At 36.7% G+C, this 24,202-nt stretch overlaps 1 protein-coding gene and 1 long non-coding RNA gene across 3 annotated transcripts in view; both read left to right on the top strand.

Annotated features, from left to right (window-relative positions):
- Positions 1 to 21,160, top strand: part of LOC115927193 — a 43,741-nt gene extending 22,581 nt beyond the window's left edge. Inside the window, exons 7-17 of one of the 2 annotated variants that reach the window (XM_030992698.1) lie at positions 8,387 to 8,575; positions 10,661 to 10,959; positions 11,809 to 12,097; positions 13,355 to 13,426; positions 13,960 to 14,045; positions 15,497 to 15,571; positions 16,303 to 16,341; positions 17,268 to 17,387; positions 18,676 to 18,817; positions 19,850 to 20,000; positions 20,557 to 21,160. In XM_030992698.1, coding sequence (XP_030848558.1) covers positions 8,387 to 8,575; positions 10,661 to 10,959; positions 11,809 to 12,097; positions 13,355 to 13,426; positions 13,960 to 14,045; positions 15,497 to 15,571; positions 16,303 to 16,341; positions 17,268 to 17,387; positions 18,676 to 18,817; positions 19,850 to 20,000; positions 20,557 to 20,647 — 1,553 coding nt within the window. In that variant the 3' untranslated portion in view covers positions 20,648 to 21,160. Of the gene's footprint in view, positions 1 to 8,386; positions 8,576 to 10,660; positions 10,960 to 11,808; positions 12,098 to 13,354; positions 13,427 to 13,959; positions 14,046 to 15,493; positions 15,572 to 16,302; positions 16,342 to 17,267; positions 17,388 to 18,675; positions 18,818 to 19,849; positions 20,001 to 20,556 lie in introns of both variants that reach the window. The other variant, XM_030992691.1, reaches the window with a different exon arrangement.
- Positions 21,161 to 21,278: 118 nt separating this feature from the next.
- Positions 21,279 to 21,808, top strand: LOC115927190. The gene is made up of 2 exons (XR_004065491.1): positions 21,279 to 21,371; positions 21,698 to 21,808. It is a non-coding gene; the product is annotated as an uncharacterized LOC115927190 (long non-coding RNA).
- The last annotated feature ends 2,394 nt before the right edge of the window (positions 21,809 to 24,202 follow it).

The following is a 24,202-nucleotide window of genomic DNA, read 5'->3' as shown; positions in this document are numbered from 1 at the left end:
GCTTCCCCACGGTGGGTAGACACACTGGGTATGTAATAGCCGTCTGTACATTATTGCACAAGGTTTAAATAAAAGCTTGGAGTAATGCCTGAAATCCAGAATTTGAGGGAGAAATTTCTAGTTTACAGTAATTTCTAGTTTTGTTTTCTGTTTTAAAGAATAGTCCCCTAAGGAGTAACCACAATGAGTATTGCTTTTATATCATCAGGGGAAAATATACTTTGTGGCTTGGATGGAACTCACTTAGGGATATAATGCACCACATCATATTGTACTAATCATTAAAGAGGAGAAAATAATATCCATACATATTCACCTAGCTGAAAAAGGACTATTTCTGCAGAGTTTAGAGTACCGGTATGTTCTATACAGCACAATATCACTACATAACTTTGATAACATTAATAACCAAGTTAAACAATTTGGAATGACTGTGGATGACATTTTCACAATGAATCTGGGCAATTCCACGGTAACGGAAGGACACTCAGACAAGATTTTTGAACTTCAGGTTCATACTAAAAGAAATGTTTTATTAGTATGTATTAAACTATGGGGAACAAAATGTGTTTCAGTCAAGTGGAAAGCTTCATCAACTTCACAAAGTTTGGATAAACACTAATTAACTGGAAAAACCATGTCCATTTTTATGTCCTTCCGTTACCGAGATAATTAATATGCACATTCTTAAACTACTTAACTATAATGACAATTTTTTTTGGGAGAATTAAAGGCACTTATATAGGTATTATATCTGTACTGTTTCACATCTTATACTAATAAAACAGTTCTTTTAGTATGAACCTGAAGTTCAAAAATCTTGTCTGAGTGTCCTTTCGTTACCGTGGAATTGCCCATCTCTGTACATCAGTAGCTTTTTTTATAGAGAGAGAGAGAGAGAGAGGGGGGGGGGGGGGGGGGGGGGGGGGGGGGAGAAATGGAGTACTAGTCATGTTTTTGTAGAAAAGAAAGATGAGTGATTTTATATATTTTTTGTTCATACCTGAATATACCCATACATGTATATTCTAAATCAATTTACGTTCTCATGTATTTTGTCATTCATTATTACCCCAAGGTAAAAGCATCAAAACAGATGCTAGATGTATAAATACATATTTTTTGTCTAGAAGATGCCTGGAATACCAATGAAATTTAATTTGATGTTTTTTAAACATTGACTTTCTACCCTTTTGTTCTTTAATAATACAATTGACAATTGTACCACTGGTGCAAAAATGAGTAATGATGACATAACTTTCACGAACACATATCACACAGTCCTCTTGATTAAATCAAGCAATGCAGTTATTTTGAAGCATAAACTTAGATAAAATGAAAAAGTGCGGAATTTTACTTACCTGGTTAGGAAAAGGCAGCAGGTATTCCTTAAACAATGGTTGAAAAATAAAGAATCCACTGTTCACGTGAAATGAAAATGAGGTTAAAGTATTCCAAGCATCCAGAGAAACAATGGTGTCAGAGACAGAAGCATAGACCAGATGGATGATCCAAAGTGTAACAAGTAGATATTAGAGGTCACTGGAATATATGTCAATGAAGAGTATCTCCGACATGAAAAGAGGGGCTTTAAGCCTTTTCCCCGTAGCACGTTGAATATATAAAACAGCACGAGTTTATGTCAGCTGAAAGTACCTCGAACTTCTTCCGATGGCTTAACAACTTTCACTTTACCTTCTCTCTGTTCTCCACCGCTACGGACGATGCAAAAGAATAAAGCTTGAGCTCTTGGAGGCCCTTAATTGGATTAAAAGGGGAGCAGGAGGGATGGAAGGGAACCCCACGGAGGAAGGTATCGATTAGAGCCCTTGTGATGTGCGAGGATCACTGCCCTCGTTGTTGGAGATTCAGTCTCCTGGCAAGTCGTTAAATCCTTGTCGCGTGCGAGGTGCGAGCTAGCTAGTCCCCTCGTGCTGAATGTACTCCGTGGTGAAGCCTAACTAGCTACTCTGGTCACACGATATGTTGTGACAGCGCTCGAGTATCGCCGAGGAGCGGAAAGACGCTTACTGTCCCGCGCCTGCTTCACTGACACCCTCAGACTGGAGGGGTCTGACACTGTCGAAGCCTAGCCTCATTGTCAGGAATGTGAGAGAGTAAAAGATGGGATTTAGCAGTGCTAATCCCCTCCCTCCCCTGTGGACTTGATCTTGAAGTAGATTGAAGTATAGGCCTTGATATGCCATATATATATATATATATATATATATATATTGAAATAGAGCAGTCCACTTGAATTCAAAGCTTTTGTTCTGTGATTGTGCTGATTCAATGCACATTCTTCTTATGCAGCTGTGATATAAATCATTACATTTTTGTTCAATTTTACTCACTAATACATTTCTGATCTTGATCATAGCTCTTTTTGCTTATTACATGTAATAGTGTAGGGCTTTCCTAATGACTTAGAGCATTAAATATTCCAGATATTCGTTATTCTGAAAGGTTCAAGACTCTCAACACCCCCCCCCCCCCCCTCTGCAAGGCTGCAAGCCTTTAAGTTCAGTGGACAAATTGCAGTTATACAAAGTTGACCTAGTTTCCTCAACCCTCACTTTGCTGTGATGTATCTATTTTTATCCATTCATGTCATCATTAAAGCAGATAAGTGCAGGTCATTTAACTTTAATCAGTAATACAAATTTTAATCAGTAAATTAATATGAACATTTTTTGCACAATCTCAGCTCTGATTGGTTATAAAAAGAGTAGGACTTTATTGGTTGGAGATGTTTAATATTCTTGATTCTTTTTTGGATTTATTCTTTTAAAAGGTTCTAGACGTCCATCTTTGATAATAGCTCCCAGTGGTCAGTATTACAGTTATGCCAGTTGGCCTAATTTCTTAACCTTTCAATGACCTTGCTATGATGGTCGTTTATCTTCATGACATCATTCAAGTGGATTAGTTCCGGTTTAAACTAGTTTAAACCGCTTTCCTCTACACTTCCTTTATGTCATCTAAAATATCTATTATACAGTCAAACCTGTCTACAGCGACCGCCCAAGAGAAACACAAAAAGTGGTCTTTGTAGACAGGTTCCTTCAGTACATGTTTCAATGAGAAACCATTTTCAAGGAAAACAAAAAATGTGCTTGTTGTAGACAGGTGGTCACTAAAGCAGGTTTGACTGTATAATGTCATTCTCATTTTAATTATGATTGCTTATGTAAAGAGCAAGGTCTCTCCGATGTAGGTTAGGAGAGGCGTGGTTTGTATCTCAAAGATTTATCGTCTTATTTACAAATATTTTAAAAGGTTCTTGGACTCACAAATTTTCTTAATGAGGAGCTTGATTTAAAATATAATCATTAAACAAATGAAAATAATCAATTTGAAGATATGATTTATCGATTTCCATGGCGTAATAATCAGAAGATTTGTTATAAGTCAAAAATGTGATTATTAGTGCATTAATCACTTTATGACAAGAATTGATCTAGGGGCAAATAACCCACTAAAAGAATATAACCAATTGTTTACATGGAAACATTTGTATGGTAAAATGAAAGACGATATAAAGATAAATGACTTATATCAGAGAGAGAAAGAAAGAGAGAGAGGTGGGGGGGGGGGGGTAAAGAGATCATGTGAATGGGAAAGGGGGGTGGCTGAATAAGGAATTAAGCTATTCTTCAATTTTATAGTACTTATCATATCTTGATGAATTCATTTTAATTTTTTGAATGAAGAAATATCTAAATTTAAAGGAGTGTAATATGAGTACCGGTATAATTCATCTCAAAAGATAATAACTGTACTTATATTGGCAGGATGAAAGGCTATACATATAATGATCTATTATCATTGTTATTAATACCCTCTTGCTATATGTACAATGACAGTCAACAGCTAAATTCTTCATACCCTTGCCAAGTTTTGTAATTGTTTTTAAGTATGTGAAAAATTGACTTGTTCCTATTAACGTTTCTTGAGAATGCAACGTAGCAGGGCATACATCTAGAAATATTCTATATTCAACAAAGTCTTTGATTCAACCAGTCCACCTTTCATTCTTGAGTTATGAAAGAACACCAACAAAACTTCAAATTTACAAGGGGTAGGAATAATTTACGGTAGTTGTTAACTTTAGTTTTTAAGATTACTACAGTCAACTTTTGTCACAAGTACAATGCAAATTTAACGCAGTACTCTAAAATATGTTGTGGTGTAATGCATTAATCTGTAGATAAGAAAGAGTTGGTGAATCTTGAGAACAGGGAACACATTTTTTCTTCAGACCCTGTGAACAATGCTTCCTTAAAACAACTAACTGAAGGAAGAACACATTTTGGAATATTGAGTTTTTCCCGACCGGCCTTTTATTTGAACAATGCATGCATTTATTTCATTTCTTATAGCTTTGTGCCCCTGAGCTATTCAATATTTTAAATCTCTCATGTGACTCATTTAATATTTGTTCTTTCAAACTTCATTGAAAGAACTTCATGACATTATAAAACAGTAAGGCGGCTGTTTTCTTAAATTCAGTTCCATTGAGCGTCCATTAATCTTCTCCCATGATTCACTCTGTATTTTCTATTACACATCATGGTGACATCATCCGAAGATGACATTATTCCATAAGCTGATAAAATAAACATTTGGCAAGTCTATGTTTCATTCAAGATGAATTCTTTTGTGAGTCACTGAGGTACAACGGAAAAAATACATTTGACCAGGTCAAAATGTCGATTTTGCCAAATTCAATTATCATTTTTCAAGTTCACATGCGACGGGTGAATTGTAGATTTGTCATGATACGTCATCTGATTGAGATGAGGTGACCTGGAGTTTGATGAGGCATGCCTATGTTTTGAGGGGGATTGACATAAAGCTATAGGGATATACAGGTGGACACTCAATGCTCCCTGTAACCACCTCCCCTCCCCCCACCCCCACCCCAGGAGAATAGCTTAAAAGATGTTTTGGTAAAGAGAAAAAGGAGAGAATGAAAAGGAAAGGGATAGGGTAAAAAGAAGGTAAGGTCTATACCCCTTTCCACCCCTCACTCAATGGCCTTCTCTCACACCCCATCATTCTTATAATTCAATTTCATTTATTGTTCAACCATCAAAATATATATACAATCAAAATAAGTTACATCAAGAATTTAGAATAATGCATGGTGGTTTGGTGACCCCGGAGAAAGCAGGGCTTATAAAAGGGGCCACCAATACATAAAAAGATCAACATTAATTATACCAAAAAATATCAACATCGAACATTAATATAAACAAGGAAAAAAAAGAGAAGTACACTTCTGCAGCAGCAGCAAAAATATAAGCTTGTATGTCCAGTGTTCCCGGGCCACCTATTCCCAATCCCCATGATACCATATCAGTGAGTGCCCCCCCCCCCCCTATCAGTTGATCGACCCAGGATATGCCACTGAGGTGGTGTATCATCCTGTAGTAGTGGAAAGCCAACTCAATGAACATATCAGGTCATATAGTTTCTGCATTGCAACTTTTTTTTCTCCAAAGAAAGCAATACCTGTAGTTTATTAGTTTAATATATGAATATATCTGGATATTTCCTCTGCTTGGGCACAGGAAATATCATCCTCCCCTGTCAAGATGGCCCATACACATGACAGAAGTGGCTTTTTAGTTCGGTATATGCTGAAAAGTTACTGGAAAATGAGAGAGATGGAGTATTCTTGTATTCAAGATTTAAACTTCTGCATACTCAGTTCATTTTATTTATTTTTTCTCCAGAATAAAGACGAACATACAACTTTATTCTATCCTTGTGAACTTCTAAAAAATGGCTAAATATTTATTTTTAAACTTTACCACTGGTCTTTTTTGTTGGTGTGTAAATGAAACGATAATTGTCTCACTTGTTGTCATAGTGTCATAATCCTTTCGTAAAATGAACAATTTCCCACAAATTTGACATAACTGGACAAGCCCAGTACCCATGGTTGTAAAGGATCAATATGCGGTTTCCTATCCTTTTTTTTCTGACTCAGTCATTTAGCTTAGTCCAACGTACAAACATGAACTTGCCTACCTTCAAAAACCACAAATCTAAATTGCATAAGTGAGTTTAAATCTCTTTTGAAAACACATCGCATTTAAGGGATTAAGGAGTGACAACATTTTGCCAGCTGAACAAGCATGCAAGCTACATACAGGACATGCATGACATGAAAAAAAGACAGGAATTGAAGATGAAAAGTGATTAAGCTTATGAAGGACATTAAGCAACGTTTTTTCATATCTTTGGTTTGATCGGCGTGGTGATAAGAAATAGGATCTATTTGGAGATGAATCAGATGATTTGTCATGTCACTGGTTCCTTTGTTGCCATGGCGTCAGAGAAATTGATGTTGATAGAATGATGTTGTAGAATTTCTCACAAAGAGAATTGACGTCACAGAAGTTGGTAGATCACTGGACAAGGTTTAGTGATTGCATGCAAGTCATGCTTAAAGCGAATTGTAATGAATGCGGCAGATTATGAAATCTCAAAATATTCACTCAAAAGCAAGCTTTAAAATGACTCTAGAGCCGAGAGGACAATATTAATGTTTTGTTTAATCTTGATTTTAGACCATCTTGATTGTTTTAAAACTTTAAATCGATTTAAATCACTGATTTTCTCAATTTACACTGTAAATCAACGTTGATTGGGAAAATCATGTAAGCCAGAGCCTCAACTAATTAAAACACAAATTCCTTGCTCCTAAGTTCTTTGTATTTGGAGTGAAGTGTTTTGAGTATGAAGATCAGTCAGTACCAAACTTTCTAGCTCCCCCCCCCCCCCTGTATTGTCATTAGGTTGTTTACAGTATACAGTAAGTGCCACCATCAAGGGTACATAACTTTTATTTTCTTGTTCCTAGTCGTTGTCCAAAACTTCTAGAGGAACTTTTAGAATTACAAAGATATTGATTCATGTATTAATCATATACAGTTAACAACTAGATCATTCATACCCTTACCAAGTTTTGTAATGTTTTAAAGTATGTAAAAATAGATTTGTCCCAATTTATGTTACTTTAGAATGTGACATATGAAATCTTACATCTAAAAGTATTCAATAAGGGCCCTAATTCAACCCCTCCACCCCTCATTACGAGGGGATTTTTGTTGTTACAAGGGGTATGACTAATTCAATTGATAACTGTGTATTCATGAACCTTACCCCACTTTCCAAATGATGAAAATGTGTGTGTGGAATACCATAAACCTCTAGAATAGCACCAACAAAAAATTGGAATATCTAGCAAGCTCCTCTTTTATCATATTCATCCATGAATTTATGTAGCATTTAATATTCATGACCACACCCTCTTGACATGCCCCTATAGACATGCACCCTTCTGATTTATCCTTCGTCATCCTGGACCACGCCCCTCTTCTCCTGGACCACACCCCTCTTCTAACAAGACATCTTCATTACCTCGTTAAACTCAAATTGTTATTTGCCTATGTTATACCATCAGACCAAGTGGAGTCATGTAAGGAAGTATATGCAGAGTGTGTTTACGGTTTGGTTACCAACTCACAGTCGTAATTGCCACTGGGACAGTCCCCTATTAATAATTGATGCTCATGAATTTTTACCAAAACAAGATTAAGGTATGATGCCTGTCTCTGCTCTCTACTGCCGTGTATTAATGAAAACCTTCCTTCAACAAATTAGATGCAATCTTAACTGGATGAAGGTCTTTCCTTTTGTTTGTTCTATTTTTATGTTGTCTTTCCTTTCTGATTTTCTTTTGCGATCTTTTAATGTGATTACTGCCCTCATTATCATTCTGGAAAAGAAACCTGTCTACATGCATTTTTCTTTACATATCTATCCACCTTTAACTTAATAAAAGTACATCTCTCTCTCCCCCCCCCTCTCTCTCTCTCTCTCTCTATCTCTCTCTCTCTCTCTCTCTCTCTCTCTCTCTCTCTCTCTCTCTCTCTCTCTCTCTCTTGCTTGTACATTCTTGCAAGAGAGCACTTACAGTTAAATTTGTAAAAAGTACCCCAGAGTATTAAAATAAGATAAAACATTTGTTTTTATTCTTTACTTTGTTTTATTTGTATGAAGATAAAATCAGATCCAGAAGAAGTTGTAGTGGTGGAAGTTTATAGAACTCTGCCTATAAATCGTTGCCCATGACCTTCAAATCTAAAAGAGTCAAAATGAATATAAATAAGTCCCCTTCCCCCCCCCCCCCCCCCCCCAATACAAAAAAAAAATATATATAAATAATTATTTTTATTTAAACAAAAAAAAATCAATTTCGAAAAATAGTATATAATAGTGGTCTGTAATGCCTGGAATCACATAACAGCCAAATCTGGTTAGGCTTAAAATTAACCATCTAAAATGTAATCATATTTCTGTTCCTTCACAGCTCATAGTCATAGGCATGGGGATACTGATTCCACAGCTAGCACCCTCAAACCAAACGAGACGTCATCCCAACAGGTTTCCCAGGATGCAATGAATGACCTCACATCTGAATCGGAGCGCCCAGGCACTGCTATGAGCGTCGATGACCATAGAGGCAGTGAATCAACCAAGAAAAAGAAAAAAGTCAAAGGTGAGTTAAATGTGAGTGATGTACTTAATACTTCTTCATGGGAATCGAGCCAGGATCTTTTCCGCAAAATCCCCTCTTTTTTCATGCTTGAGTAGTTTGAGCATAGTTTTTCAATCTTCATTTTATACTTCTATTTTTTCACCTTTTAAAGAGGTATTCCTTAGGCATTTAGAGAAGATATATGTTTTTTCCAATTTCAAGCATTTTAATGCTACTTTCTCAGGATTTTAAAATGTTTTGTCCCACAATCGGTAAAAAATTACCTTGTTTGGTAATTGGTAACCGGTTTTGGAAATTAATATCAATTAACCAGTTCAAGAAACTCCTGAAGTCTCATCTGTTTTGCTGGGAAATAAGGATTTTAATATCCTGTATGTATTGTTTATTTCAAGTGATCTATGGCCCAAATACATGTTGTTGAAGTGCCTTGTAACAACAAGGAAAATACACTGTATTAAATGCCGTATGGATTGGATTAATTTGGTTCTATTCTTAACCACAATGTTGAGCTACTTAAAGGATTCCAACTCTGGACAGGCTTTTAAAGAAAGTCAGATCAAGGTCACCATAGCATGTTTGCAAGCCGCCCCCTTTGCCCACTATGGGATAGGGATCATAATAGATTTGAGAGTATCAGGAAGGTCCCAAAGTCTTAGAAAACCACACCCTAAGCACTTGATCTGTTCCCATTTCTTGTCTAATGGCTGGGCAAAACCTGGTAGGATTTATGTCCCTCTCAGGATAATCGTGAAGGTGTATTTAGATTTGAAACTTATCTTTCTCGTTTCTTCCTAAGAAGTCTTTGTATAGTGCACTCAGAAACCTGTATATAAGGATCACTTTAAGCAAAACAAGATAAGTGGTCTTACAGACAGATGGTTTTTATGTACAGGTTTCAATGAATTTGTTTTCTTCAAGGGAACAAAAATTGTGGTCTATGCTCATTTCTCCCTTAGAAGTCTTTTTATAGTCTTTGACCTGTATATAAAGATCACTTTAAGGGATCGAGACAAGAAAAGTGGTTTTTACAGACAGTTTGTCTTTCTGTACAGGTGGTCTCTGAAGCAGCTTTGACTGTATTATCTCACAACATCAATAGCAGTTTAAGGACAGGATTTTTTAAAGGCATCATATGTTGTTCTTCAAATTGGCAACAATAATATTTTTCTTTTAATGCTACATTGTTATAGTAAAATTTAATGTGTCTGAAAACATTATACATTGTACATGGGTAAAATTTGTGTAGAAAAGTTGAAAGATTGCCAATTTTGATCCAAAAACAATGATTTTGAACCTCATATTGTGTTGCTAATAATATAATGCTCATTTTCACTTTTCAAATTCCTGGCATCACATACAATATGGTTAAGTAACAGAACAGACTCACTGTGTGTGCAGAAATGTTTACCCTTTCTACTCGTGTGTCTGGTATAATTTTTAAGTGTCTGAATCAAAAGTTATTACGCCAAACCACAAAATGAGGACCTCGTAGAGGACTCGTCACAAACAGGATACAGTAGGTAGTGTGGCTGATTGAAAGGAGGTGGTCTGGCTCAGAGGGTAGAATGATGATGGGCTTTGGAATGGGATATCCTAGGTTCAAGACCCAACTCACAGCACTCATGCCCTTAGGTAGTGTGGCTGATTGAAAGGAGGTGGTCTGGCTCAGAGGGTAGAATGATTATGGGCTTTGAAATGGGATATCCTAGGTTCAAGACCCAACTCAGAGCACTCGTACCCTTAGCAATGACATGAATCCACACATAATAAGGATGATTACCGGTAGACTGAAAGATGTTGCTCTTCTGGAGGTTGATAACAAGCATTAGGCCAAATTACTTTGAATTTTAGTTTTCATGTCCCTGCCTTAAACTCGTTGAACCCTGAGTAGTGCATGGACAAAATCTTGGAAAAATATCAGGTAAAATGGAGCCCCCTTCCCGCTCCTTATTTTAAAATGATCATAATGAGGCACAAGGTATCATGTATAAGTACCTTAACTTTACTAGCTCCAAGGTAAATATACAATTAAACTCAAGTCTTTGATTACTATTTTTTTTTAAAATTTTGTATGCATCTTTTTAGGGAAATTCGTCCAGTCCAGATACATGCAGAGTCAAGCCAAACCTGCAGCATCAGAACCCAACATCAGCATGACCGGAGCCAGGCCTAACATGAGTGGAACCAGATCCAATATCAGTGGAACAGGGGCCAGGTTCAACACAAGTGGTGCTGGAGCCAGGTCCAATGCAAGTGGCACTGGAGCCCGACCAGCCAACGCTGGTACAACCGGTGTGAAATCGACAAGACCAGGGTCAAGCAGAGTCAGGTCTAGTAGTAGTCGAACCAACAATATCTCCGTCAAAAGGACAGACAGATCCAAGGTATTTTATCCTGTTGACTACTGAACTTTCTCATTTTCATTTATGCTTGACACAGGGACCAACCAGTTCCTGTGGGTATTGGGTTTATGATACATCTAGATTTTTATAGCACGCGATGGCTCAGTGCCAGTGGTAGAGCAGCGGTCTCGTAACCCGGAGGTCCTGGGTTGGAAACCAAGTTCTTTGGTAAGGCATTAATCCTCATTAACAAGTCCCTCGTAGAGGAATTAAAGCCATCAGTCTCGTGGTTGCTTACTTACAGCAGTCAGGTGAAACAATCATCACCACTTCATGTGAAATAGCGTCTCCAATCGTTATACAGATATTATGACCCCAGCCATCTGATTCAGTCATCACATACACAGTATGTACACCATCTCCACTCCCTGGGGAGCATACTATATATATTTTACTTGCTGTAGGGGTATACTGCAAGTACGAACACAATCTTTCCATTTCTCTCCTGGGTAAGGAGTTGCAAAGAAAGATGATCAGGTTCTCGTCAAATGTACTTTAAGTCCTTTAAAGATATTATCAGTTTAATATATAAAGCCAAATTTGAGGAAAACATGATAGTTTCAGCAAACATCTTAAAATTTCTTAGAGCTGATAACTCTGAAAATTTCACATGTGCATCTTTAGTAATACAGTCAAACCTGCTTTAGTGACCACCTGTTTACAAAGACCACGTTTTTTGTTTCCCTTGAAAATGGTTTCTCATTGAAAGATATCCTATAAGCACCTTTCTATAAAGACCACCTGCCTTTAAAGGCCACTTTTCTTGTCTCCCTTGAGTGCATGGTCTATATAGACAGGTTTCACTGTACCCTCTTTCCTTAACCTTCCTAGAGCACCAGTGAAAAATCAGTCCCAATGCGAGCTACAAGGTCCTTCGCCCCTGCACCGTCCACCACCACCACCGGTCCTGCCGTCGCCTCCCACCACCATAAGCCACACCCCTCCACCGATGGGGACAGTCAGTTCAGCACCCCAGTCACAGCCAAGAAGGGCAAGAGGTTTGCCTCCACACCTGCTGTTAACACCTCTATACTTCCTGGTGCCTCCCACATCAATGCTTCAGCTATTGGGGCAAGCACATCCATCCTTGGGGCCAATATGTCTGCCATTGCTCATGTTGGTGAGTATACTGTAGTATTTATTATATGTGGGACTATGGTAATACTAAAAGCTTGATTTCTTTGTTTTAGTACATTTAACATTGCATTATCATCTGCATATTGTTTGTTGGAAGGGGAAAAGACTTGTTAAAATACTATTGGGCTCCATGAATGAAACAAATTTTTGACAAAATTTTCCCCTCCGCTATTCTATAGTTGCAGACTAGTTTACAGTTAAAACACTGCATCCCTCAGATAGGACATTAAAAGGAGGTCCTATGTTATAGGAGAGTAACACCTAATCTATGCACTCAATGTCAAAGAGCACTGGGAAACACAAGTCGTCGCCGTTTTCACGAACCGGCACAGCCCAACGCGCAACGAAATAAGTACATTCTGAGAAAAACGCGTTTTACGTTTAGCCCGTTTTGAATTCGCCAGAAACATGCCTTATGTCAAATTTTATATCACAAAATACATATCAATGAAAGGAAAATATTCTGTATTTTCTATACATTCCATTTGTTAAGCATAATGACAATTACTATTAATATTACAAAGCTTTGGACTCTCGTGCCGGTTCGTGAAAATATTATTTTGCTGTTTACGTAGCAAAAATATTTTCACGAACCGGCACAAGCCACTGTGTCGTTTTTCCTATGTAACTTTACGCGCAAGACAAAAGCGCTCGCGCTGTCTTAGCGCGTATTTTATTTTCACGAACCGGCACAACCGCCTGTGTCGCGTCGTCTAGGTCTTGTAAGCGCAAAGATATTTTCACGAACCGGCACAGCCCATTGACTTATAACGGCGCGTGCCGGTTCGTGAAAATATGAATCGTGCTTTTTGGCTCGTGTGTCGTTTTTGTCATTTGTGTAACCATGGATATCTCAAAAACTAAAGCGTTTTGGATGCTGAAATTTGGTGAGATGAAAGATTGTTGATAACTTATGCTAAAAATGCAAAAAAAATAAAAACTACATTTTGAAGGGATTTCGGTGGCTTGTGCCGGTTCGTGAAAACGGCGACGAAGTGTTAGATACAGTAGGCTTACGGTTGCACCACGTGAGAGGGGGAGGATTGGGGAGTCCTGAAAAGGACTTTCTGTAATCTTTCTTTCTTGAGTGTGTGTAGTCCTGAAAAGGACTGTTGGTAATCTTTCTTGAGCTTATGTAATGGTGTAACAAGTGTAATAGTACACCTGCACACCCAATTGGTTAGACTAGCAGGGGTAATGCTGAATATTTATAGATGATGATGATATTCAATCTCCCCAGATTCTTCCAAATTGATGGGAGATAAGATGAGAGATTCCCATGACATGAGAGACAGGTCAAGACGAGAGAGAGGTAATTTGATTTCTCTTCTAACTTTCTAATCTCATTTATCGCAGTTCCTTTAAAGGGATTGGGTAATCTTTGCCGCAGATTCTAAACAAAATCCTGGATTTACCTCATGCTGCAATCGTAATAATAAACCTTTGGATCAGTTAGGAATCTCATGACTTTTATTACAAGTCGATCGCCCGACTGATTATCAAGATATTTATGATTGGAAATCGAAATTTAAAAAACCATTTCCTGACGGTTTTTATAACACTACAGTCTATTGGGGAAAGTGAGTATGGCAAAACCAGTCACTCAAAGATTTTTACTTTTTTGAGGCACTTCATGATCATTTTGAAGCACAATTTTTTTAGGGCTTTTATATTACACCATATCACAGACACTGATTACATGTAGGGCCATGCATCTCAGATTTAACATTGTTAAACGATACCTTTAAAGCCATTGGTCCCCTGGTTGCTTTAACTTACAAGCATACACATGCTTTCTTAGCAGTCAGGTAAAAGATGTTTCACTATATCTTTGTGGTCTTTCAGGTATGTCTGGAGACATGACGGGACCGTATTCTGGACTCTCAGTCTCACCAAACCACGACTCTGCGTACAGCTCTCTTGGACACAAGGTAAGTCATCTTCAAAGTGCCATTAATATTTCATCCATCTTATTGTCATTAGCCGATACTGTCATCGAAATATATATATAGAAATGCTATCTTTGATATACTTAACCAGGGAATCTAGCTACAACTATTTCATCTAATCTCAAAACAGTATATTAATAATTCTGTTTTAAGTACTGAACTGACTCCTGACCCACTTCTGTGGATGACCATATCTAGCAGGATGACATGTATATAGATAAAATCATATATTGTATTAAGTTTATTTTAGCTGAAAGCACTGCCGGGCATTCTGTACATGACTAGTCTATAGCCATAGAGGGAGTTGTATTGATAAGTCTTTAGTTTCTAGTTGAGTAATAGGCACACATATGTATTAGCTGAAGCAGGTAATCTTTTCTTGTTTCTGCTTTACATTTAATTGTTGAATTAAGTTTGACCAAAGTTCAGAGGTGGAGGGAGGAAGTGTCATCATATCGAGAGAGTCGGTAATCCCTCGTAAGAGGGAAAATGCTGACTTTAATAAATGATGATGATCGTGATGGTTATGATGATGATGGTAATGATGATGATGATGGTGATGATGATGGTGATGATGGTGATGATGATGATGATGATGATGATGGTGATGGTGATGATGATGGTGATGGTGATGGTGATGATGGTGATGATGATGGTGATGGTGATGGTGATGGTGATGATGATGATGATGATAATGATGATGGTAATGATGATGATGATGGTGATGATGATGATGCAGAGCTGCCAACTAGTACGGATTTCCCGTAATTGGTACGGAAATTAACGACCATTACGGAATGTTGTTTAAAATTACGGATTAAAAAAAAAAATGATTTTTTTTTTTTTTTTTTTTTTTTTTTTTTTTTTAAATATTCCCCCCCCCCCATTTTTCCTGGAAGACTGTGTTGTGATGATATGAAACTCATTATTTAACAACTTTGTGTGAGTAAAATCACCAAAAATTTCAGATAATCATGTTTCTGTGCAATGTTGGCGTGCCGTTTTTATTAGAGTCATAGCGCCGCATAGGAAATTACTGATTTATACCCAAAATTACTGATTTTGAGCCTTGTGATTACTGATTTTCTGTTCTGGAGGTTGGCAGCTCTGATGATGATGATGGTGATGATGGTGATGGTGATGATGATGATGATGATGATGGTGATGATGATGATGATGATGATGGTGGTGATGATGGTGATGGTGATGATGGTGATGGTGATGATGATGGTGATGGTGATGATGATGATGATGATGATGGTGATGATGATGATGGTGATGGTGATGGTGATGATGGTGATGATGGTGATGATGATGATGATGGTGGTGGTGGTGATGGTGATGATGGTGATGATGATGATGGTGATGATGATGGTGATGGTGATGATGATGATGATGATGATGATGATGATATTTTCCTTGTCTTTCAGCAGGTAAAGAAGTTGACTCAGTCAGACTTAGACGTGATGTATGCCAGATACATACAGGCTGTATACCTGGATTCAAAGGTAAAGTCATTCTCAATCTCTATCGAGGCTTATTCAGGTATGGGGCGGTAAAACTGCCTCAAAAAATCTGCCAGTTTTTTAATGTGTAAAGGAATGGTAACTGCGAGCAACAAAGTATTGGCGTGTATTCACTGAGCTCTGTGTTATAATATACAGAAATATGAAATGTATTACACTTTACCTCATCATTACATAAAAACACAGCGGTTTTGCCTTGTCATATCTGAGCGAGCCTACAGTTGATAATGATAACAAAATTACAAATGCACAATTAATTTTCATTTAAAGCCCCACTGTCCTACTTGTAGCTACTTGCTCCCTCTATATAGAAAACTTCCCCAAGCGGTGCCTGTTGGTCCCCCATGATCCTCTTTTTCTTATGTTAGTTAAGAGCTGAGTTAATATGAGATAGCCACCTGTCAGTGACCTCGCTGTGTGGTCTAATCCCCTCTGGCCCAGTAGTATTAACAGTCTTTAAAGATAATGATAAAGATAATGCATTCATAATTTTGGTCATATTTTTGTACATGTACTTTGATAAGTTTTGCAAATTAAAATAATGACACATTTTATAGTCAGAGAAGTCAGAGAAGTTTCAAAGGAGTTTAGAAGTGAAATAGAACAATAAATGCATGCATCCTGATCAAACCTGTAGTAAGTTATTAATTGCATATCATTGAGTTTAGTATCTTTTGCATTTTGTTATGATACTTTCCTTCATTTTTCAACAGATGAAAAAGATTGTTGCAGACAAAGAGAAAGAAACCAGGGTGAGATATTTGTTGAACTTAAAATCTTTGAACTCTTTTAATTTGTTTAATCAAATGATGATAGTAATCAACAGACATAAAATCTTGAAGAAAAAATTGGAATTGAAATCAACCAAATTTTTAAATTAAATGTTAAATATTATATCGTGTAATATTTCCTTATTCACCTCTTTTAAATTTACTGTGACTTATTTACATGTACATTTTATTCTTAAAAGTTCAAGTTCACTTCTATTAACACCCTGCATATGTTACTTTCTTTGTATACATCTACTATGTTATCATTCAATGGCATGTTGTGTGTGAATTTTTAAATGAATGATTTATTTTCCAATTAATTTATTGGAAATAGAATATCATTCATTAAAGGAACCTGGTAACATTGTTCAGATGAGAGAATACAGTGCTAAGAGAGTGACTTCAATGCCAGATGTACAATTAAAGATAATATGAAAGTTTGAGTGGAAACAGACCATTATTAATGATAAAAATTGGGAAAATTTGGTTTGACCGATTTCTTAATTCTCCTAACTATATTATTACAATTTAATTACATTTTAGGTGGATGCAAATCATCACAAAGCAATAAAATGGCTCTATATACCATTCAAAACATTTAAGTGTTGAAATATTTTAAAAAACCTGTTTTTTTCTTCTTATTTTCATTGAAAAACTGTTGGGAAAATTCAAAATTGGATGGGAGAATTTACTGTTAGAGATTGTTGCACAGAGACGTCTTCAAAGAAAACCATAAATATATTTGTGGTTTGAGAATGTTTTCAGGATTTGTTGCATGTCAAACGGTTAGTACAGTAGAAGGAATATAATAAGTAACATTTAATACAAATATTACGCTGTTTTCAAATAACTTACAACAATGTTACCGGGTCACTTTAATATTTTCTTTAATTTCAATTTATTTACAGAAGCAGATGTATGGCATGTGGCATTTGAATGAAGAAATGTACAGGAAGAAAGCTCAATTAGAACTGAAGTTAGCCAGACTTAAGCATGCTAACACACTAGATCAACATCTAGATATACAGGTAATAATGGTTATAATCATTATGAATTGTCTTGGGTGAGAGCAGTGATCTATTGTTTTATTCAACTTTCTTCTTTTTTTCTCCAAATGAGTGTGTTTGAGAGTTCTAATGCAAAATTCCTGAGATGAGGCATTTTATGTACAATTGCCTCTCTCAATCCATGTTTAGTAAGTGTGTACCTGGTATTTAAAGCCCCACTGTCCTACTTGTAGCTACTTGCTCCCTCTATATAGAAAACTTCCCCAATTGGTGCCTGTTGGTCCCCCATGATCCTCTTTTTCTTATGTTAGTTGAGAGCTGAGTTAATGAGATAGCCACCTGTCACATGACCACGCTGGCTCGCTTTAAAGACATTTTTGTTGTCATGCACACTGTGTTGTTACAGCGGCAGAAGCCGAAACCATGGTGATAATTTTGAGAGCATGTAGTAACGGTAGATAGGTATCATTGTGATATTTAAAGCCCCACTGCACTACTTATAGCTACTTGCGCCCTCTATATAGCAAACAATGCCTAAGTGGTACCCATTGGTCCCCTTTTTTTAATGTTGATTGAGAGCTGATATGATGATATAACCACCTGTCAGTGACCATGCAGGGAGGTCTAATCCCTCCTAGCCAAACTAATGCAGATGGCTTTGAAGATGTGCATGTATTTTCCACCATGTGAACACTTCATGCTTTCTCAACCTTCATGTTGTCTTCTCCTCCCCCCCCCCCCCCTAATATTTATATCACAAATCTCCTACCTTTTTTAGAGAGTAATTTAGGTAACTAACCTTGCAATATCTCTTTACAAAAGTAACTATTTTAGCTGATATTTTGTATAATGAAAGTGATGATTCACATCAAAGTTTGCAGATCATTGTAAAATAATGAAGGTGTATGATAAGGGATTGGGTATGTTAGGCTCAGATTCTGAAACAAAATCCTGGATTTAGCTCATGCTGCAATGATTATTATAAACCTTTACGTCAGTCAGGAACCCCATGACTTTTACAAGACGATCGCCTGTCTGATTATTAAGATACTTAGTTTGTATAACAATACAGTCTATTGGGGAAAATGAGTATGGTAAAACCGGTCACTCAAAGATTTTTACTTTTTTGAGGCATTTCATGATCAGTTTGAATTGTAATTTTCTTAGGGGTTCAATATTAGACCATATCACTGACAATAATAACACGTAGGACCATGCATCTCAGATTCAACATTGTTAAACGATGCCTTGAGTATAAAACTGGAACCAAAATTATTTTGTTTAATTGTAGTTATTGTATTGTTGATAGGAAACTGGTCTAGGCCCAGTCACTGCTAACCTGGCTCAGTTCAAGCAGGAACACAGCACCTTGGCCCACGCTCTGGACACCACACGACACCAGGTGGAAATGACGGATATCTTACTCCCGCAAGACAAAGATGCCTATCATGGTAAGCTACATGATGATTAAAGGTATATTACGAATCATGTGAAAGAATATGTTTTTATTAATACATGATGATACAGATTTTGCCAGGAAACCGCCTACTAATTGATATATTTGGTAAATTATTATATCTCTTTGGACTGGATAGATATAGGGTAGTCCCATATACATCTTTCTGTTTTTTGGTGAGAATTGTTATTATTATTTTTTTTAAGTTTACAGTTTAATGTGCACTGACAATTTTTTTTTTTTTTAAATTTAATAATAAGTTAAAAATCATGCGTCCGGTAAAAAAAATTACCGGACGCATGATTTTGCCATGCATCGGGTAAATCTGTAAAACAACAAAATTTTGTATTTTTGACAATTTTTGGGGCCCCATCTTATAAAACAGATGATGCACAGGTTTAATTCGTGGGTCGGTGGAATTGTGTGCATGCGGTACCATTGAATTTGGTCTAAAACCGTTCAAAGGTACCTTGTGTACACAATCCCTACCGACGCACTCAAACCTGTGCATCATTTGTATAATAACAGACTATCACAATTTGAGAGCTCACCCCAGATCAATGCTAGTTCAAAATGTCTCCTGTACTACCAGAAGACAAAGGTGCCGTACTTTGTAGTGTGTTGTCTTGATTGTGTTGATTTCATGAACGGAAGTTGACCTGTAGGTAGATGTTATGAATATCAAGTGGTTAAATGGCATTGGGAATAATTGCTTCTGTTAATAAACAGTTTTGTACCTCTTTTCTATTACCTCGTTTACACAGACAAGAACTATAATAGACCAATTGAAAAATCATCAAAGTTCATTTTGTTTGGAACTAATGCAGGCCAAACACGGAGATGATAGACCAATATAAAACTGACAGTAAAGTGACATCACCTGGAATGGCCCAGATTTTGTTTGTTATCATCTGTCTGTTTTAGGTTCATGATCTGACTCGGATAATAGATTTAAAGAGGTTTTAATGGATATGTTGAAGTTATTTTGGCATTTAAAAGTCTTTTTATTTTGTCTTCATCCTTGCAGATGCACTGGAGAGAGTGCTGAGCGAGAGTGAGCATCTGTTGGGTGAGATCTCCATGGCAACGCGAAACAAGCAACCCAGAGTGGAGGCCTTCTCATCAGCCATCAGTATGCTGGAGAATACAGTAGCTAGTGAGAGTGAAGAGCTAAGGAGGTAAGGCACAGATCTATACAATCAGGGTTCCCACAGTCATGGACATTTTTAGAAACTTTTTTATACCTCTGGAAGGGAATAAATAAGTCATGAAGAAAGGAAAATAATTAGAAGTCATGGAAAATTCATGAAAAAGTCATTATGAAGAAGCACAGGAACCCTTTACAATTCTAGTCTGAATAAAGGTTCCCACAGTCATGAAAATTTTAGAGAAAAAAAAAATCAGCTCTGGAAGGGATTACATAAGTCATGAAGAAAATAAATTTATCAGAAGTCATGGAAAAATCATAGAAAAGTCATGAAAAAGTCATTTTTAAGAAGTGCAGGAACCCTTTACAATTCTATTCTGGATAAAGGTATGAATCAACAAACTATCAGCTAACCACTTACAGGCAAGAATAGATGCACCTTATTCCAGATGTTACATCATTCGAATTGTAAACAGTGGTATAATCACTTAATAGCAGTAAAACCAATCATTTAGGATTAAACAAAATCTGTTGATAATTGATGAATTCTAAATAAGTTTCTTTCTTTCTTCTTGTCTTCAACCCAGATGCCAAGAGCTTTTGGCTGCCACATCATCGTTAGCAACACATGAAACATCGCTGAGGGTTCAGGATTTAGAGCAACGTTCTGAATGCTGAGTAGCTAAAGTTTGATGTGATCATGCGGAGAAAATTACGGACAATTTTGAGAGGCTTGTGTGATACAGTAAACCTACAGAAGGTGGAGGCGCTGTTAAACACTCCATTGGATGGCCATAGTTTGCAGAGTGCATAGGAGAGTGTCTGAACTGTAAGACTATTCAGACTGCATGGTCTACTGCACTATATAGGCCTTGCGCTACAGCTACTTCTATCGGACACAGCCAGAATAGAGTCTGACAAAATTAGGCTTGGCTCAAGGCTTTTGGTCACGTGACTCTCATTGACAAGTCAAGAAAGTGCACTACTCACCAAAGAATCGGAATGAGCAAACACAGACGTCTTTCCAGCAGTGTAAATGAGAGTCCAAAAATTTGATGATTTTTCAAAATGGTGTTTGTGCTGCTGTAAATTGGCCTATAGACGTGGTTTAAAGAGATTGGGTAACTTTGTCTCAGATTCTGAAAAAAAATCCTGGATTTAGCTCATGCTGCAATGATAATTATAAACCTGTAGGTCAGTCAGTCAGTCAGCTGATCACTTGTCTGATTATCAAGATATTTATGATTGGAAATCAAAATCAAATTTTGCTTTTTCCTGATCATTTTGAAGCACGATTTTCTTAGGGCTTCAATATTACACCATATCACAGACACTGATGACACGTAGGGCCGTGCATCTCAGATTTAACATTGCCTTTAAACACTTAAATGGAAATGTGAAGGTCATGGGTTTGATCCGGGCAGGACTCTTGAGTCATTGAGTGAGAAAATTGATCTACCCGGTACATTGTTTCTCCCAACCCAGTACCTATTAGGATGCAAAAGTCATTATGAATATCTGTAAAAGCGCCAGTGCACTACTTATAACTACTTGCGCCCTCTATATAGGAAACAATGTCTTATCGGTGCCTGTTGGTAGTACCCCATGGTCCCCTTTTTCTTACATTATTTGAGAACTGATTTGATGAGATAACCACCTGTCAGTGACCTTGCAGGGAGGTCTAATCCCTCCTGGCGAAACTAGTGCAGATAAGCTTTAAATGTGAAGGCCATGGGTTTGATCCGGGCAGGACTCTTTATGTCATGGAGTGAGAAATTTGATCTACATTCTTTCTCTCCACCCAGTAGGTAATAGGATGCAATGGATGATTTTTTTTTTCAGCATTGTGAGTATCTGTTAAAGGCTACCTGGCTGGCATGCACCATAGGAAGTGGAGAAGTTTCATGTATTATGTGTGGGCAAGCCTGAATCCCATGACCAGGGAGACAATATATCTGTAAAACGCTTTTTTATAGAGACACCGTAGATGTAATAAGTGCCGCAGCACCCCAGTTGAAAAACGCTAATAATGTATAATGATTATTATTTTTACAATTATGGAGAAACTGTTGGCCATGGAACAGAATACAAGATGTAGAGGGCGTAGTCAATGTGAACGCCTTTAAAATGTCTTCCATTGGATTTCGCTTTATCAAACACTCCTCAAACTTTCATTGATCTGTTTCTCTCATATTTCTTATGAAATTCAACTTGATACCAGAATTAATAACAATAATAATAATAATAATAGTGGGTTCTTGTATAGCGCTCATGTCTGTCAGACTTGACACTCCTGGCGCTTCCGATTATTACCCTGGCTTAAGCACGGCTGCCATTACGGCGCTCTAGCATTTCAAGGAATTAATTCCTGCCAGGTACCCATTTACATCACCTAGGTTGAGTGTGGCAAATGTAGATCAATGTCTTGACAAAGGACATTAGTGCCGTGGCGGGACTCAAACCACGGACCTTGTGATCCACAGTCCAGTGACATATCCACTCGACCTTTCATATGGCATATGTAGAGCATAAATATTGGTATGTGTCTATCAATACAATACTTAGCAATTCATAGTGCTAATTAAGAATCAGTTACACCATTATTTGGTTGTCAGACTTTTTATACAAAATTAAATTGAAACATGGCAAGATGGATGATGCAATTGCATTAAAGGTATTACAAAGTTTTGGGAAATTTTGAAAAATGGCAATTTGAATATATTTAAATGCCATTGTGGATGTTTTAAAAACACCAGAAATTGTATCCCCTAAAACACTTCTGCTTTCGAGAAAAATTGAATATAAAGATTTACCGGTGCTCCCAGTAAATTATGAAAATTTTTAAATAGCTCCTACGGCCGTACAATGGTAGCTGCGACCATGAAAATTTCAGAGTATGTAGTTGTGGTATATAATTTCCGAACGAGACAACGATCACTGAATATTGTAGGATCGTATATGCTTCCAATATGTTCATTTGAACCAAATTCATGACCCCATACCAAAACTTTGTATTACCTTTAAGATTCATCAGATATTGACACATTCAAGTTTTTCTGTTTGAAATATAGCATGTTATGAGCTTCCATATGTTGTAATTTATAAACAAAGACATGCATAATATATGTACACAATGTAAATGCTACAAATCTATAGCACTTTTATTTGATTCTTAGAAAATTGAATTCAAAATGAGTGGAAAGCTTGTTCCGTTGATACCTTTTGAAGCCCTATTCTCTGTGCACATAATCTGTAGATGTATATCTATTGTGTAAGCCTATAATATAAATGCCTTATTTGTACCTACATCTATATGTATATGATATATTAATGAATATTAATGAATATTAATGAATAGAACATATTGCTTATAAAAATGGTTGTGTCATAATTATTATTTTTTGTGTGTTGGAGGTATTCTGTATTCAAAATTCAGTTGCAACTACTTTTGAAAGATAAAAAAAGGGTGCATTATGATATACATTGATAAGCATCATGGATGGAATATCTTGTAACTGTGTTTGAAACTTTTGTTCTCAAATTCTTAATACAAAATCTTTACCAACAAAATATTCTGCTTTTAGCTGCAACCTTTATCAGCGATGTGACCCGACATGACCTTTGGACTGTATTAAACTGAAAGATTACAAATTAAAGGGGGTATTCATATAAAAGCATAAGATTTAAAGGTGGAAATAATGAAGAACGGAGATCAAAATTACATTTTCTTCAAATACCAGATAAAAGCTTTAAGACCTTACAGAGAGAGGGGGAATAGATGGAGGAGAGAGAGAGAGAGAGAGATAGGAGTTATAGAAAATAAAAAGAGGGCATAGTAAAAATAGGATGCTATATATTCAATAAGTGAAACAGAAAGAGTAAAGAAGATAGAGAGGGATATAAAGGAAGAAAGAGGATTTAGAATTTAGATTAAGAAATGGTGAAGATGATGATGACAATGGAGATGGTGGTGGTGATGATGCTGGTGGTGGTGGTAGTAATGATGATGATGAATTGAATTGAATTGATATCTTTATTTATACATGGTTTAAAAAGCCCAAACAGTTACAAGACTGATTTCCTTCGGGGCCGTCTGAAACAATGTAAATACATCAAATAAACATCATTTGTGACTTTTTTTTGTTTTTTAATGATTAGGGTAAACATATCGTTTTTTTTTTTAAATGATAGTGGTGATGGTAATGATGATGATGGTGGTGGTGATGGTGGTGG

Source organism: Strongylocentrotus purpuratus, unplaced genomic scaffold, assembly GCF_000002235.5.
Source record: "Strongylocentrotus purpuratus isolate Spur 01 unplaced genomic scaffold, Spur_5.0 spur5_contig_847, whole genome shotgun sequence".
In the NCBI taxonomy this organism is placed as follows: Eukaryota; Metazoa; Echinodermata; class Echinoidea; order Camarodonta; family Strongylocentrotidae; genus Strongylocentrotus; species Strongylocentrotus purpuratus.
Note: the sequence above shows the minus strand (reverse complement) of the source record. Positions and strands in the feature narration are given on the sequence as shown.